Source organism: Hyperolius riggenbachi, chromosome 4 (assembly GCF_040937935.1).
Source record: "Hyperolius riggenbachi isolate aHypRig1 chromosome 4, aHypRig1.pri, whole genome shotgun sequence".
NCBI classification, from domain to species: Eukaryota; Metazoa; Chordata; class Amphibia; order Anura; family Hyperoliidae; genus Hyperolius; species Hyperolius riggenbachi.
In genome coordinates, this window is record NC_090649.1 from 171,811,307 (window position 1) to 171,830,121 (window position 18,815).

General features: G+C 43.8%; 1 protein-coding gene across 2 annotated transcripts in view; it reads right to left on the reverse strand.

Annotated features, from left to right (window-relative positions):
- Positions 1–10,908: 10,908 nt before the first annotated feature.
- The window catches only part of SERPINI2 (serpin family I member 2), a 54,624-nt gene continuing 46,717 nt past the window's right edge, over positions 10,909–18,815 (reverse strand). Inside the window, exons 8-9 of one of the 2 annotated variants that reach the window (XM_068280956.1) lie at positions 16,279–16,365; positions 10,909–11,141 (exon numbers count right to left, since the gene is read on the reverse strand). In XM_068280956.1, the coding sequence (XP_068137057.1) occupies positions 11,065–11,141; positions 16,279–16,365 (164 nt within the window). In that variant the 3' untranslated portion in view covers positions 10,909–11,064. The remainder of the gene's footprint in view (positions 11,142–16,278; positions 16,366–18,815) is intronic. The other variant, XM_068280957.1, reaches the window with a different exon arrangement.

Genomic DNA, 18,815 nt, shown 5'->3' on the forward strand with positions numbered 1-18,815 from the left:
TGTATTGATTGGTAACAGCGCCCCCTATGATGATGTGACCGCATGTCACCACAGGGGGGCACTGTTACCAATACACAGATGCTGGGAGAGGAAATAGATGGTAGCTGGGAGCATCGGTGAAGACACGTGAGTTTTAACAACTATGCCCGCTCTCCCCAGCACTGCAGCCACCTTATCTAACCTGTACTGCAGGGCACCTACCTATCTAATCTATACTGCAGGGCATCTACCTATATAATTTATACTGCAGGGCACCTACCTATATAATCAATACTGCGGGGCACCTACCTATCTAACCAGGGACGGATCTAGGGGGGGGGGGGGGGGGGCAAGCGGGTATCTTGCCCCAGGCGCGCGCAACTTGGTCTAGATCCGTTCCTGTATCTAACCTATACTGCAGGCTGGCACCTATCTAATCTATACTGCAGGCGGGCACCTATCTAATCTATACTGCAGGCACCTATCTAACCTATACTGCAGGCTGGCAACCATCTAACCTATACTGCAGGCTGGCACCTATCTAATCTATACTACAGGCACCTATCTAACCTATACTGCAGGCTGGCACCTATCTAATCTATACTGCAGGCTGGCACCTATCTAACCTATACTGCAGGCTGGCACCTATCTAATCTATACTGCAGGCTGGCACCTATCTAACCTATACTGCAGGCACCTATCTAACCTATACTGCAGGCACCTATCTAAACTATACTGCAGGCTGGCACCTATCTAACCTATACTGCAGGCACCTATCTAAACTATATTGCAGGCTGGCACCTATCTAACCTATACTGCAGGCTGGCACCTATCTAATCTATACTGCAGGCTGGCACCTATCTAACCTATATACTGCAGGCACCTATCTAACCTATACTGCAGGCTGGCACCTATGTAATCTATACTGCAGGCACCTATCTAACCTATACTGCAGGCTGGCACCTATCTAATCTATACTGCAGGCTGGCACCTATCTAACCTATACTGCAGGCACCTTTCTAACCTATACTGCAGGCTGGCACCTATCTAATCTATACTGCGGGCACCTATCTAATCTATACTGCAGGCGGGCACCTATCTAACCTATACTGCAGGCTGGCACTTATCTAACCTATACTGCAGGCTGGCACCTATCTAACCTATACTGCAGGCACCTATCTAAACTATATTGCAGGCTGGCACCTATCTAACCTATACTGCAGGCTGGCACCTATCTAATCTATACTGCAGGCTGGCACCTATCTAACCTATATACTGCAGGCACCTATCTAACCTATACTGCAGGCTGGCACCTATCTAATCTATACTGCAGGCACCTATCTAACCTATACTGCAGGCTGGCACCTATCTAATCTATACTGCAGGCTGGCACCTATCTAACCTATACTGCAGGCTGGCACCTATCTAATCTATACTGCAGGCTGGCACCTATCTAACCTATACTGCAGGCACCTTTCTAACCTATACTGCAGGCTGGCACCTATCTAATCTATACTGCGGGCACCTATCTAATCTATACTGCAGGCAGGCACCTATCTAACCTATACTGCAGGCTGGCACCTATCTAATCTATACTGCAGGCTGGCACCTATCTAACCTATACTGCAGGCACCTTTCTAACCTATACTGCAGGCTGGCACCTATCTAATCTATACTGCGGGCACCTATCTAATCTATACTGCAGGCGGGCACCTATCTAACCTATACTGCAGGCTGGCACTTATCTAACCTATACTGCAGGCTGGCACCTATCTAATCTATACTGCAGGCTGGCACCTATCTAACCTATACTGCAGGCTGGCACCTATCTAACCTATACTGCAGGCACCTATCTAACCTATACTGCAGGCTGGCACCTATCTAATCTATACTGCAGGCTGGCACCTATCTAACCTATACTGCAGGCACCTTTCTAACCTATACTGCAGGCTGGCACCTATCTAATCTATACTGCAGGCACCTATCTAATCTATACTGCAAGCTGGCACCTATCTATCTAATCTATACTGCATGGCACCTATCTAATCTGTACTGCAGGGCACCACCCTACCTAATCTATACTGCAGGCACCTATCTAATATATACTGAGGGGTACCTACCTAACTAATCTATACTGCAGGCACCTTCCTATCTAATCTGTACTGCAGGGCACCTACCTACCTATCTAATCTGTACTGCAGGGCACCTACCTGTCTAATTTATACTGCAGGCACCTATCTAATCTATACTGCAGGGCACCTACCTATCTAATCTATACTGCGGGGCACCTACCTATCTAACCTGTACTGGAGGCACCAACCTATCTAACCTATACAGAGTGTGTGCTTCCACAACGTGTGTATCCACAGCATATGTCTCTAGGCCCCGCATATGACACTCGCCCCAGGCCCCGCATACTCTAAGGCCACCTCTGCACGGAGGTATCAGAGCCACTCACAGGAAACGAGTGGCTACCTCTCTTCAGTGACGGCTGCAATTTTTAGGAGCCCTGGATATATGCACTAGTGATTTGTCCAGCCTGGCTATGCAATCCTAAGGTATAGTCCACCAAATGTGCAAGTACTTGTACTGTACCTCCAATGGAAGGACAGAGTTGGTCCAGCAGAAGATGTATACTAGGGCATGCTGGGCTATTTCTAGAACAATTTTTGATATAGTACATTTCTGATATAGTAAACCACTTTTCCTGGTCCCTTGGAGTTTACTAGAGCGAGATTGTACTGTATAAAGTATTTATATTTTTCTGAAATCTTTTCATGTCATTGACTGTTCTCAGACAAGCTCACAGGAACTGTAGTGAAAATAACAATTAATAAAATTGATTATTTTTTCAATTCATTTATAGATTATTTAATCAGTGTTTGCCCTAAAATATTTCCTTTCCCTGATTTACATTTTGAAATGTATCACTTTAGTTGCCAGGGGATCTGTACAGAATGTTTGAGTGGTGAGGGAGGAGAAAACACAGACAAATCCGGGAGCCCAATCTGGTGCAATATTGTTAGTGGATCAAGGTAAATTCTAAAGCAATAGAGATTATACTCACAAAGGTGGGTTGCAGCAGAGGCAACCACTCGTAGTAGCAGGTGGGGAGAAATCGAGCCCACTCGGCCGTTGGGTTCCTAGATGGTCGCTGCGCCGAAAAAATGATTCGTCAGTCGAGGACCCTCGACTCAATCACCCTTAGTACATACGGGGTGTCGGCTATGTTTAGAACAGGTAGGAGGCGCCCGGTCTAGGTTAGTAGTGACAGCTATATTGCTAGAACAGGTTCTATTTTAATTTCTATGCAATAAGATTCAACCATTGCAGAGTCAAGTCGTCCTACCTTGTAGATGTATGACGCAGTAAGGACACAGGTAGAAGTTCAAGGTTAAGAAATCAATTTTTCTGGTGCACTAGACAACGCGCCTGCTGTGGAGTGCCTGCTGTAGAGAGGGTTCGAGTATCCGGGCGCCAACATAGACGCTATCTTGGCGCCCAGATTCTCGAACCCTCACCACAGCAGGCACTTTTATTGACCTGAGGAAGCGGCTATCGGTCGTGAAGCGCGCTGTCTAGTGCACCAATAAAATTGATTTCTTAACCTTGAACTTCTACCTGTGTCCATACCGTGTCATACATCTACAAGGTAGGATGACTTGACTCTGCTATTGTTGAATCTTATTGCATAGAAATTGAAATATAACCTGTTCTAACAATACAGCTGTCACTACTAACCTAGACCGGGCACCTCCTACCTGTACAGAATGTTTGTTACTGAGTTCTATGCAAAGAGGGAGATCCTGCTTGCTTGGCAGTTGGAAACAACAGTTATTTCCCACAATACAACAAGATTCACAGAAAGCAAACTGTCATGACCATGGTCATGACATCACACTGTGGGAGGGGTTTCACTACAATATCAGCCATAAAGACGGGCTAACTAGAAGGGAGCAGTCCCTGAGACCACAGGGGGACCCAGGACAGTAATGGGTCCCCAACTACTACATAACTCCCTCTGATAAAGGGGCCTATCCTTCAGATCGGGTGTTTTTGTGGCTACACTTGTTATGGGTGTGAACATCACAATGTCCACACTTGTTTAACCACTTCAGGATAACAGGTTTTTCCCCTTAAAAACCAAAACAACTTTCACATTTCAGCGCTCGTCCCATTCATTCAGCTATAACTTTATTGTTACTTATCACACTGAAATGATCTATATATTGTTTTTTTCACCACAAATTATGCTTTCTTTGGGTGGTAGTTTTTGCTCTGAATTATTTTATTTTATATGCATTGTAAAGGGAATAATAAGGAAAAAAAGAAATACAATTATTATTTCTCAGTTTTCAGCCATTATAGTTTTAAAATAAAATGTGCTTTGGTACATAAAACCCACACATCTTATTTGCCCATTTGTCCGGTTTATTACAACGTTTAAATTGTGTCCCTAGTACAATGTATGGTGATAATATTTTAACTGGAAATGAAGGAGCATTTTTCCATTTAGGGATTTTTAATACTTTTACACTTATTAGAACTTTTTTTGAAAAAATATACTCATGACATCCGTATTACAAAAGTCCCTAAGGTAACTATTTATGTAAAAAAAATTAAATGATGTCATTTTTTTAATTTTTTTTTAACAAGTGTTTTATTTCTGTAAATGTGGGGCAGGGATGGAAGGGGTTAAAAGTAATAAAATAAAAAAAAAAAATATTAAACTTGCTATGGAAAACAGTATAGTGGCATAAATAGGTGTATTTTACTTTTTGGCCACAAGATGGTGCTATTGAGACCGTGTTTCTATTAATAGAACACAGCCAAACACAGAAGTGTGGGGTCTGAGAGCTTATGCGATGGTAACAAGCTCTCCGAAGACAACGGAACTGTGATCAGGATTGAGAATCAAAAGATTCTCACATCCTGATCACAGATGGAGGGGGCTGCGACGGTGGATCGGCGGAAAACAGCGCGGGGATCATGAACGCGACGGTAAGGCAGCAGTACGCATATCTACGCCCCTGATCCGCACGTGAAGTTTAAAGGGGCGTGGATATGCGTACCAAGGATCCTAAAGTGGTTAATGACCCTTGCAAGCAGTGGTGTAACTACAATTCATGGGGCCCCCCAGCGAAAAATTTTATAGCCCCCCCCCCCCCCCAAAGTTCACAACCTTTTCTTTGGGGCCCATCTCACAAGAGTCATAAAACAAGGGTGGCCATCGTGAGCTTCACACCCATAACAATTGTAGCCACAAAAACACCTGATCTGAAGTATAGATCCCTGTATCAGAGGAATAGTCCCCTGTATCACAGCTCTGGGCCCTCCTTCCATTGTTGGGGATGCACCCCTCTAGTTACGCCGCTGCTTGCAAGATGGGCCCCCAGGCTGAAAGGGTCACCAGAGGTAGACAAGGGAATGTGTGTGATGAACATTAGTGGGCCCCATCAAAGTTTTTTGGGGGGGGCCACAAGATTTGTATTTACGACCTTGCATACAGACCCCCCTGATGATCTATTCGAGAAAAGGTAAAGAATTCTCATGGGAAAGGGGGTATCGGCTATTGAGTGGGATGAAGTTCAAACCTGGGTTAGAATTCCTCTTTAAGATACTCCCCTGCCACTCCTCTAACCACGCCCGACCACACCCCTCGTCATGCATATCACAATGAATTCAGAAGCAAAAGATGTAGTTTTATCATTCAAACCACACTAGTCCTCTCTATCATCAGTACTTTTCCTTCATTTTAGTATTTGAAAATAAGAAATATATGAATTTAAATGAAGGAATAAAGTTTAGAGTCAGTGAAACTAATTTTTAAATAACAAAATACAATTAGATCTGTACATTAGTAATGAAAATGGGACAAATGAGGGAGAAAGAGGGACAGGGATTTGGTTCCCAAAGAGGAACTGTCCCTCCAAAAAGGGGACAGTTGGGGAGCTATGGGGTTGATAGATAAGATCTTTTTCTATTAATTTGTGCATAGCAATGACACAGATTCAGACTTTGATTACCCTTCCCAGTCAAGATGATCTTGCCAAAGAAGTAGTTTATGGGAAGACAAGTGGCATAGCTACCGGAGTTGCAGCGGTCGCAACGGAAACATGTGCTTCACTGAGAGGTGGTTTTTTTTGTCTCCTCCCCGAGGCTCCCAATTAATATACTTTAGGTGAGCTAGCGGGAAACCTCATAGGGAGATTCCATTTACATGATTGGTTGGTGTTTCAACAGTTCTCCATCTCCAATGACAGCACCTTCTACAATCCTTAGGTTTCAGATAGATTGTAATAACTGCACTCACAGTATTCAGCCAATTACAATGCTTCAGATTGTAGACGGTGCTGTGATTATAGATCTGTTCCCTGTGATGTTTCCTGCTAGCTCACCCCAAGTAGACAAGGTTTCTCGTTTAGACTACCTTTAGATACCTTTAACAATCAGAAACTTATGGCTACCTACAATGAGGAGAAACCTCGGTCTACCTATGGTGTGGGGAAACCTCTGGCTATCTATGCTGGGGGGAATCCTTTGGCTACCTATGCTGGTGAACACCTCTGAGCATCTATAATGAGGGTAAACCTCTTGCTGTCTGTACTGAGGGGGCACCTCTAGCTACCTAATACAAGGGGGTATCCAGCAGTGATGTGCCTGCCGTAGTAACGACCATGTCTGTGCGTGCTCCACTAAAGTTACTTATCATTCCTTCTCTATTTTGATTCCTGAAGGTGCCAAAGCAATGCATTATGCTATAAACTTGCCAGTGCACAATTGAGGGGGGGGGGGGGGGGGGGGAGGTCCCAGGCCCGAGTCAAAGTCAGTCATTAGGCACGGAGTTCAAAGTTAGTTATTTGGCACGGAGTCAAAGTCAGTCATCGGGCACGGAGTCAAAGTCAGTCATCGGGCACGGAGTCAAAGTCAGTCATCGGGCACGGAGTCAAAGTCAGTCATTAAGCATATACTCAAAGTCAGTAATTAGGCATGGAGTCAGAGTTTGTCAACAGGCACGGAGTCAAAGTCAGTCATCAGGTAGAAAAACAGTCAGAAAGTAGAGGAAAGCTGGCGTCACTAAAACAAGAAATAAGAATTATAGCAAAAGAACAGGGTGTATGTAGTGTGTACAGGGCCGGATTTACCATAAGGCACTGTAGGCACGTGCCTACAGGCGCCTGATTCCGGAAAGGCGGCTCACTCCCCTCCCCGAGCGCCTCCCTCCATCCTTCACTATGCAGAGTCCAGAGTATAAATAAGAGGTTACTCGCCCTACTTTCGGCATTTCACTGACGAGCTCTCCATTCAGTCAGGGGTACCTCTAGCTACTTAATTCTGAGGTTCTTCTAGCCACCTAATACTTGGGGACTACAGTACTTCATGTTGAGGGTACTTCTGGCTACCTAATACTATGGGGCACCTGTAGCTACCTATGACGGGCAAGGGAAGTAAGAGAGAAGTGACAGCTAGGCCAGCCAGCACACTTGTGGTGCAGTTTGTAGGTTCATGGAGGGCAAAGTCTAGGGTGCCAGGACATCCGTGCCTATAGGCTCCTGTGAGGTAAATTCAGGCCTGAGTGTGTATGTAGTCACGAAGGAGCATTTTGCTCTGGAACAATGCCCTGAGTCTTCTTTATGCCTGTCAGTGATGGCAGGGCAGGCCTTAGCAGCAAATGTTTGGGGAGCCAGGGGAGAGCTGAGAAGGAATGCTGCGTGCTGTGTGAGACACAGAACAGCCCAGCACCCAGTGAAGCCAAACCGTGACACTATGCAGGAGCAGCTGTGAGAAGTTTCCAGAACTCATAGCTTTCCTCTGGAGTACCACAAACCGAAAGCGGTACTTTAATGTGGGACACATTAAGGAAGAAAGGTTATTACACATCCTCTGAGATTCCGTAGCTGAAGATTTGCATAATAGGAAATAAAGCATAACCCAGTTAATGAACCATGTTCTCTCCTTAAGATAAACTAAGTTGTGATAGCAGCAATCATAGACGTAACTTGTCTGTGCAAACCAGCAGTGGATGCTAATGAGTGCTTGCCTTGAGCAAGAAACTACTGTGAATCCGTTCCATAGTAGTGTTTGTATCTTAAATGGGAGACATTTTTCCTTTATCAAACACATGCGAGGTGGATTGGTCTTTAAAAAAAAAAATCTTCCAGCTGTAATGTTTTGAATGTGTTTGCTATGGGTGATATCTTGATGTTTTTTTTCTACTGATTTATATTTATGTTTTAGATCACATCCTGATGCAGAATCCAAAGTCAAAACAAAGTTAATCAGAGACATTCACATAATTTTAGATCATAAATGCTGCCTGAAGTGAGGGGGATATGGTGGCCACCATATTTATTTCCTATCACACAATGCTAGTTGCCTGGCATCCTTCTGACCTCTTTGCCTGCAGTAGTGTCTAAATCACACACCTGAAACAAGTATGTGGCGAATCGAGTCAAACTTCAGTCAAACATCTGATCTGCGTGTTTGTTTAGGGTCTATATCTAAACATATTAGAGGCAGAGGATCAGCAGGACTGACAGACAATTTGCATTGTTTAAAGAGGTATTCTAGTGAAAATAATGTAATAAAAAATTGCTTAATTTTTACAATAATTATGTATAAATGATTTAGTCAGTGTTTGCCCATTGTAAAATCTGTTAAATCCCTGATTTACATTCTGACATTTATTACTTGGTGACCTTTTTACTGTTGGTAGGTGATGTAGCTGCTGCATGCTTTTTTGGCAGTTGGAAACAGCTGTAAACAGCTATTTCCCACAATGCAACAAGGTTCACAGACTGGAAACTGCCAGGATTGCCATGGTCCTCAGAGTTTCTTGTGGGAGGGGTTTCACCACAATATCAGTCATACAGCGCCCCCTGATGGTCTGTTTGTGAAAAGGAATATATTTCTCATGTAACAGGGGGTATCAGCTACTGATTGGGATAAAGTTCAATTCTTGGTCTGAGTTTCTCTTTAAAAGGAAACAAATATGGCAGCCTGCCCTCCATATCCTTCTCACTTTAAGTGTTCTTTAAAAATCACCACAAGTACATATAAAGTGGTCTATACTTTTAAAGGACACCTGAACTGAGAGGGATATGGAGGCGGGCATATTTATTTCCCTTTAAACAATGCTAGTTGCACAGCATTCCTGCTGATCTTTGGCTTCAATATTATCTGAATAACACACCTAAAACAAGTGGGCAGTTAATCCAGTCAGATTTCAATCAAAAACATGCTTGTTCAGGGTCTATAGGTCCGTACACATGCCTGATCAAAGGCAACGACGGGTCCGTCATCACCTCCTGCTGGGCATGTTTTCAATGGACAGTACAGCCTGATCAAAGGCAACGATGGGTCCGTCGTCACCTCTTGCTGGGCATGTTTTCAACAGACAGTACAGCGTGTGTACAGTCTGTCGGTGGATTGATAAGGCTGTTTCTGAGCGATCCGCTCAGAAACAGCCTTATCAGTCCACCGACAGACTGTACACATGCTGTACTGTCTGTTGAAAACATGCCCAGCAGGAGGTGACGACAGACCCGTCGTTGCCTTTGATCAGGCATGTGCACGGACCTTATGACTAAAGGTCCGTACACACGCCGGACTTTAGGCAACGACGGGTCCGTCGTTGCCTCCCGCTGGGTGGGCGTGCCAGCGACAGTCCGGCGTGTGTACGCTCTGTCGTCAGACTGATACGGCTGTTCCTGAGCGATCCGCCGGGCGGATCGCTCAGAAACAGCCGTATCAGTATGACGACAGAGCGTACACACGCCGGACTGTCGCTGGCACGCCCACCCAGCGGGAGGCAACAACGGACCCGTCGTTGCCTAAAGTCCGGCGTGTGTACGGACCTTAAAGGTATTAGATTCAGAGGATTAGCAAGACAGCCAGGCAACTGGCATTGTGTAAAATAAAATAAATATGGCAGTCACCATATTACTCTTAGTTTGTGTGTTCTATAAGTGATCATGTGAACACTCATGCAGTTACTTCCAATGTCCCAAATGTCCAGCACTCTCTTGCAGTCAGTGGACATTATAATATGGCAGCTTCATTAGAACAAGCAAGGAAGCTTTTTTTGGTTAAAGCAAACAATTGATTACTATGAGCAGGTTTATATCATTTCGGCTGCCCTATATGCCCTTCTGGGCCCCCCACAGCTGCATCCCTTGCAGGGTCTATTGTTACCCCCCTGCCTAGCATAGCTATATGTCCATTGTAGCCTAGGGCCAGTTTTAGGGGGAAGCCAATGAACTTATCTGTATGTTTTTAGGATATGGGAGGAAACTAGAGTGCCCAGGGTAAACCCACACAGACATGGGGAGAACATAAAAACTCTGTGCAGATAGTGCCCTCATGGGCATTTGAAATGGGGATGGGGACCCAGTTCTGTGGCAGTTTGTAGATCTGCAAGTATGTTCTGCAAGTACACAGTCAGACCCGGTCCGCCCATGATGCCAAATGAGGCGACTTCCTTAGGCTGCAGAAGTCTGGGGGCAGCATCAGGCAGAAACAGGAAGTGAAGAGAATGCCTGGCCAACTTATACTGGGGGCAACTGCACCTGGCTAACCTATACTGCGGGCAACTGTACCTAGCTATCAACTCTGGGGCACCTACAGTATAACGGGCTACTTACCTATACTGAGGGTGTTTTTTGGGGGGGCTCACCTATAACGCGCAGTGCAAATTGTGGGGTGCTGTGCGATCATTCCAATTTGGGGCGGGGCGCATCCTGAAAAGTTTTCCGCAGGCAGTAAAAAGTCTAGAACCGGCCCTGCACACAGTATCCTTTCTTTGTAAAAGTCCTGGTTTTCAGCTTTGTTATTCAGTGACAGGTGTACTTTAGCAAAACAGCAGATGCAGCGAAGAAGTTTATTTTATTATCATTATTGATAACACCAGCAAAAGAGCAATTTCTTTGGTTTTTTTTGCTAATAGCGTTAAGTTATGGTCTTCATCCCTGTTCAAGGCAATGACCGTAACGTATGTCAAAAGCAGATTAATGACAAGAAAATAGTTGCCATTTTTCAGCTCACAGGAGAGTGAGAACTGCTCTAAAATGTGGCTGTTTATTTTATTTATAATGATTCTACATCTCGTCCTCTTGCATCACTCAGATCTGGATTTGTCACCTTTCCCATAAACAGAATCGATCCTAGGAGAGCAAACAATGCATTAGAGAACAATGATATTTGACAGGATGATCATGAAACGATGGTGATCAATAAACAACCTTGTTTTTTTCCTATTATAGATAATCATTGCATTGAAATATGTTTGCTCAGATTACTGTAATTAATCGTGGTCCCTTCCATTGTGAACGGGAGATCATTAAAGTCGATGGTTCACTTTTCACTGAGGTCTTTTTTTTATATTTTCAACTCAAGAAAGACATAAATATCACATTCACTTCACATACTTAAAAGGTCACAAAGTACATTTTTTTTTTCGTGAAACTATACGTTAAAGCGGACCTGAACTCAGAATGTCCTCTCTGCTCTAAAAGATACGCAACAGCATAATAACCTTTAATACAAATCCTGCAATAGATCTGCACTGTTTCTACTTTCTGCTTTCATGTAAGCAGACATATTGTTAACATCCTGTGCTTTCAAGTGAGCTTGTCTGCTGTGGCAGTTAGGTGACACAATTGAGAGATCAAATTAGACACTTATGATAAGTCCCTGATGAGGGGTAATTAGACAGACTAAACTCTCTAAATACATACAGAGTGCATTTCTCAATGTTTTCCTTCTGTCCTGTGCAAGATATCAGGTCCACTTTAACCTGTTTGGATGTCTTCAGTTTTGCCTGCATAAATGCATTGGAAAGCCTGAGGCATCGCCCTCTGTTCTGATACCCATTAGCTCATATAGATAATAAATCTGCCTTTGTGTTCTCTTTTGCCAGTTGAAGTCGCAGGTGACATTGTCATGAGTCATTTATTTTGTCAGCCAGAAATTCATGAGCGCGTCAGCGTTGTAGGCAATCCATTTCTGCATGTACTTGTGCAGAGCAGCTACTACCACACTAATATTTAAAAACAAAAACACTTAAAAACCAATGGCATAAAACATAAACTAAAAGCAGGTAAAGAGGATTTATTTTATGCCTCCTGTCAGAATGATACTTGAACTAACAATTTGCTGGTTGTTGTCAGCCATGGGTAACACTATATGTCTTATAAGTAGAGCTCCAGACTAGATAAAAGAACTGTCTTAGCTCTGACATCTACGGTATCGTTCTCCTCATCATGGGGTTGATTTACTATCACTATACCTCCTCTTACTGCACGCTTAACATGCCTTATCAGCGTTAATAATGCCTTATCAGAGTAAGCATGCCTTATCAGAGTAGTATAGCGAGCGCTAAGAACTTATGCCTGCTAATTAGCAATGACGAGAGCTCCACTCGACCTGCCCTGAGTCCCTGCGCATCCAATTACTTTAAAGTAGTTATCCCCGCACTTTCATTTGCCCAATAGGCTACCTGTCACTTGACAGGCAGCCAATTGGGCCAATCAAAGTGCGGGGATAATGTCCTTTAAAGTGATTGGACCTGCAGGGGCTCAGGGCAGGACAAGTAAAGCTCTTGTCATTGCCACTTAGCAGGCATAAGTTTGTAGTGCTCGCTATGCTACTCTGATAAGGCACACTAACTCTGATAAGGCATGTTAACTCTGATAAGCACATTAACTCTGATAAGGCACACTAAGCGTGCAGTAAGGGGAGCTATAGTGATAGTGAATCAACCCCCTAGAGTGCAGGTACGGTGCTACCATTGGTGCAACTTGGGATTGCCCCAGGGCCCCCAAGTGCTGCCAGATCTCCCCAGGTCTTCCTCTAACTTGATTTTGACCCTGGGGCCCCTACATAGTAGCGGCTCACCTGTTCTGGCCAGCCCACTCTCATCCATATGTCCGTTGCTCTGTGTACTCCCATTTTCATCCTCACAGGGGGCCTCTTCAACATGACGCGGCACATGATATACCTAATAATGTTTAATTTTGCCCAGGGGCCCTATTGCACATAGAATCGGCCCTGTGCATTCTCCATATGTTTCTGAATAGAACTTGTTAAGAACACTATCATTTTCAATGTGAGTACAATATATTGCAAATTGAGAGACAAAGCAGGAATTTCATTTCACAGGGATGCCAATGACAGGTGTGCAGACTGTGAATAAACATTATACTTAACAGGTAGAGTTTCAGCATATAGCCTCTATCAGCAGTGATATTTGCGTGGTATTACTTTAAAGTGAACCTGTCGTTGTTCTTATTGTTTTGTATGCTGACATTTCTGTGTAAAGAAAAGTATGGCAAGGCCAATACAGTCATTCAGTGGTGTTTTCCATTGGTTTTTGTACATGGACATTATTATAAAAATACAGGTATGACAAAGCCACATTTAACCACAGTACCTTAAAAATTGAATGCTGCCTGACCTACGTAAATCTAACCTTGTAAATTATCTTACTTTGGCCTTTTTCTAGTCTTTTCCTAATGCTGCAGTTGTCACTGGGAGTTTGTGTCAGAGGAGACAGACACTGCAATTGATAATTCTGGCTATGGCTCGCCAAATGTATGATTTGGTCTTCAGGGGCACTGTGTGGCTGGCTATGATGCAGCAGGGCTGAACATCAACGTTGGAGCTGGACTACTGTATAGCCGAACTCCAGATTACTGCTGCACGTGCATAGCCGAATATCAGTATTGGTTATATCTTTTGCCAACTACCATCATAAATGGCGACAGAGAGGTATAGGTGTGGCTCTCTGGGCTATGCTTAGGTGTATGTAGGGGGAAATTGTTAGGTATAGGTAGGAGGGAGGTTAGTGGTAGGTGGGAGGGGGGGGGGGTTAGTGTTAAGTGTAGGTAGGGTGGAGAGGATATTGTTAGGTGTAGGTAGGGAGGAGGGATAGTGTTAGAGGGTGGGGGGGTTAGTGCTAGAAAGCAATGGTGCCATGCAATAATGCCTTGCAAATTCCTGATGCTAAGAGGTTATTTGAATGTAATGCGCAATATTCAAATAGCAGCATTACCCAGTGGAGTATTTTTAAACGGATGCAATGACCAGAGGGCAGAAATACCTTCTCCTTGTCCAACCAGTATGACAAATCCCTAGATGGTCAGTTAGAATAATAAGTCTGTCATGACACGAGGAACACACTTCAGGTCCACTTTAAAGTCAGCTACAGGCATAACATTGTGGCAGAACATGTGAATTTGCTTTTCAAATCTGCCCAATGGCCTGCTCATCTTTCTGCATGTTGAAAAGTACAGGACCTCCTCCTGTACCTCTCCAACATGCAGAAAGATGAGCAGGTCATTGGGCAGATTTGAAAAGCAAGTTCACATGTTCCGCCACAATGTTATGCCTGTAGCTGACTTTAAAGTGGACCTGAAGTGTTTTACACAGAAGGGTATAGTAAAGTGTAGGGACTTATATCAGGGGAATACAATAGCACTAAATTGAGAAAATTCCTTGAGAAGAATAATCCTAAAAAGACTGTGCAAAGATACAATTATCACCAAATCCAGCGATCATCTGATGTATACATAGCTTAAAGGATAGCAGAGGGAAAAAGGAAGATTCAACTTTACTTACCTTGGGCTTCTTCCAGCCCCTAAAAGTCTATCACGTCCAATGCTGCAGTTCCATTGTCCTTCGGTGTGCTGCTGCCATTTCCAGAAGATCCGCAACACCAGCCCCGGGAGAAAAATCATGACCGGTGTGCCCAAACATTATTATTATTATTTAGTATTTATATAGCGCCGACATATTACGCAGCGCTGTACAATGTATATATATATATCTTGTCACTAACTGTCCCTCAAAGGAGCTCACAATCTAATCCCTACCATTGCCATATGTCTATATTATGTAGTGTAAGTACTGTAGTCTAGGGCCAATTTTAGGGGGAGCCAATTAACTTATCCGTATGTTTTTGGAATGTGGTAGGAAACCGGAGTGCCCGGAGGAAACCCACGCAGACACGGAGAGAACATACAAACTCTTTGCAGATAGTGCCCTGGCTGGGATTCGAACCAGGGACCCAGCGCTGCAAGGCGAGAGAGCTAACCACTACGCCACCGTGCTGCCCAAACATGTGCAGAAACCCTTGACCTGGCTGGGTTCAGCAATCCTACAGAGGTGACAGCAGCACATTGTGGGACAACGGAACTTCAGTGCTGGACCAGATAGGGGCTGGAAGAAGCCACAGGTGAGTAGGGCCGGATTTGTGCTTTTTACCGCCCAAGGCTCACTATCATCAGCTGCTCCCGGACCGACAACATTCTAAACTCCAACACAGCAAGGATTAGATTGTAAGCTGCTCTAAGAACAGTTAGTAAAGTAATAGCAGTGATTCGAATGTAAGCTAATTGGCGAGCAGCACATTCGGTGTGTAACAGACAGCTCAGAGATCACTGCACAGCTGAATCGCAAAGCTCTACTGATTTTTAAATCACTAGGGTTGTTACTTTATCATAGAAATCATGAGCAGTAATTTCCACTATAGTAATTTGATTTGGAAATCGCAATCGCTTTCTGGAACGATTTTTAGAGTGATAATGCAATGCAAATGAAAAATCGCAATCGCATAACAGAATTAATAAAAAAATCGCAATCGCTGGCGATTGTGATTGTAATTGCTAGTGGAAAAGGACCCCAAGTGCCGGTTTGCCGCCCCTTCAATTCCCGACTGCCAGATCTAGCTGTTGGTAGTCGCCCACTGCTATATGCATATTCTGTGTAGCAGGCTAACTGCTCCTGCCACACTGCTGCTCACAGCCTGCCCCTTGCTTTCCTGGTGCCCGAGGCCATGGCCTTTACGGCCTTGCCTGAAATCCAGCCATGCAGGTAAATAAAGCTTAACCTTTATTTTTTCACCTTGCATATCCTTTAAAGCTGCAAGATTCTACAGATTTTATTTAGTCTAGCTTATCAGGAGCTTTAACTCAAACAACCCAGAGACTGGCCCATTCCGTTTTGTTATTCAGGCTTGAAGATCTGTGTCTTGGGCAATAATTGAATCTGATGTGTGACTTTGAGTGACAAACAAATGCTATAGGCTGTCGCTCTTGAAGTAAGCCATTTTATTTCCTGTTGTCTGCTGAGCTATTAACGAGATTGCATGTCACAATAACATGTAACAAATGAAGTCAAACAGCGGAGTTGGTTCTCACTAATTCAGTTAATCGTTCACAGTGCAGGCAATAACCTTAGTTTAATCAGATTCATAAGGAACACATAATGACATTGTGTTAATATTTGTAAAGCCCATCTCACCTGACATGTTGTGACGAATAAAGAACAAGAAAGGTCGATCAGCAACAAAGCGGTGATTGGTCATGCTCATTGCAGCTACCTGCATTCCTGGAACATGCAAAGTGACACTTTAGGTTCTGCATGCAATATCTAGTAATAATGTTAGTGTGAAATGAACAGATTATGCAAGAACGTATTTGTTTTAGTGGCTTAGCATTGAATGGTCATACAAAGGAAGGGGATTTTGAGCCTGATTTACAAAGTTGAGGATTGCAGTATACAATTTCACCCTTTGGTGACCACTTGATGGACTTAAGAGCTGCAACCACTAAAGTTTCTCACAATAGGCCCTCTGCACTGCTAGAGAGTGCTGCCCATGGCTTCCGTTTTGTAAAGGTACTAGCTTCAGCTAGAGCACGCTCAATAGGCCACCCTGCAGTGTTAGGAAGTGCTGCCCAAGCACTCCTTACTGAATAGGTACTGGATTCAGCTAGGATTCAAGCCCTGGTCTCTTTTGTCAGAGGCAGTGCCATTAACAAGTACAAAATCCAGCTCATGCAAGATGTGATCCATCCTGACCACCAATGAAATGACAGCAATGTGTAGTAACTACAATCTGTCTTGGTCTTCCATGAACCAGGAGGTGGGCATTGCTGCATTTGCAGCCACACATAGCTCTACCGATATGAATAGGGAAACAGTCCATGCGCATGTACATATTCCCTATTATCAACAGGCAATGTATTGTGTGGTGAGGAGACCGCCACATCATTCATCACATAAATTATTAGCCATGCATTGCGATGTCATTCAATGTCATATTTTATGTAGAACTTGGATAAACAAAGGAGAGTTTGGGACTCTGACCCTTCATGGGTTACTTAAGGTAAAAAAAAAACAAAAAAACAGTTTAACTTACCTGGAGCTTTTTGCAGCTCGCTGCAGTCATCCTGTCAAAGGTTACTGCGAATGCGCAGCCCCGAGCTGCGTGCTCCCTGATCACGCTCCCGTTACCGCGATCATTTTGCACATGCACAGTAGTGATTTCCTTGTACTATGCATGCACAGAACACTGCCTTTCATGGGGAAGCGAGGTGGAAGTGCATGGCCAGCCAGCTTTCAGGGGGTGGCCGCTGCTGGCCAGAGGGTCTCAGAAGGACGGCGCAGGAAGATTGCGGGCGGCTGCAAGAAGCCCCAGGTAAGTTAAACCTTTTTTTTCAGCTTTAGATTTCCTTTAAACTCTACCACCCCACGTGGTTCTTAACATTTCAGCATACCTTTGGCCCAATCCAATTCACTCTTTCTCCTAAATTTTCTCCTGGGTGATATTTTCACAATATAAATAAAATGCCTTTTAAAGGGAACCTTAACTGAGAGGGATGTTTCCTTTTAAACAATACCAGTTTCTTGGCAGCCCTGATCTCTTTAGCTGCAGTAGTGGCTGAATCTCACACCTGAAACAAGCATGCAGCTAATCCAGTCTGATTTCAGTCAGAGCACCTTATCTGCATGCTTGTTGAGGCGATGTGGCTAAAAGTATTTGAGACACAGGGTCAGCAGGAGAGTCAGGCATATGGTATTATTTTAAAAGGAAAAATCCTTATCCTTCTCAGTTTTGGTTCCCTTTAAGCCACAAGCAAGCGAGACAATACTCAGAATAATTTTCACTAACTTTTTAAATTGCAGAGTGCAAAAGTTATTTCAAATAGAAGCTGAAAAATGATCTACTAGGCAAAACCTAATGCTGGGAATACACGGTTCGTTTTTGAGGTGATTAGATGGTTCGATAGATAAATTTCCGACATGTCCGATCTCCCTTTCGATACTTTCGCCGCTCGATTTCTGATAGAAGTAAATGGTAAAAGATAAGAAAAACGAGCTGAAGAAAAGAGAATAGACTGCAGAATCGAGCGGCAAAAACAATCATGAGGAGAATCGAGCGCCAGAAATGAACCGTGTATTCCCAGCATAAGAGAAAAAGTGAATTGGATCGGGCCCCTTATCTCTTTGCAAAGAACTCTTCTCCAGTTTTAGGGACAAGGGGCTTTTCTCCAATCTGTTGCCCAGGGTGATACAGAATGTATGTAATTTAAAGTGAACCTCCGGACTAAAAATCTACTCAGCAGAACTGAAAAAGCTTGGTGTTTCTTTAACAGTTTCACAGCATCAGAACTTTGTTTCTATTATCCAAGCCTCATTTTTAGCTGCACAGAAGAAAACTGCGCGGGCTTTTTTCCCCTGATGCTGTGCAAAGCATGATGGGATTTATGATGTTGTTGCTCTCATTCTGCTGTTTTAGTGCAATTTTTTTTTCTACATTTTGAATTCGACATTTGAAGCCTAGTGTGTGCAGCTGGGAGGGGTTATCAGGACACAGGACAGTTGGAACTGTGTCTCCTGCTCCTTGTCACCTCCTTTCAACCAAAAAGATGGCTGCCCCCATGACCAAGATGGCAGCCCCCATGAATCACAAACATTTGCCTGTTCTTTTAAAACAGTGTGGGTAAAAAATTATATTACCCATCTATTCTAATTAATATAACTAATGTAACTTAATG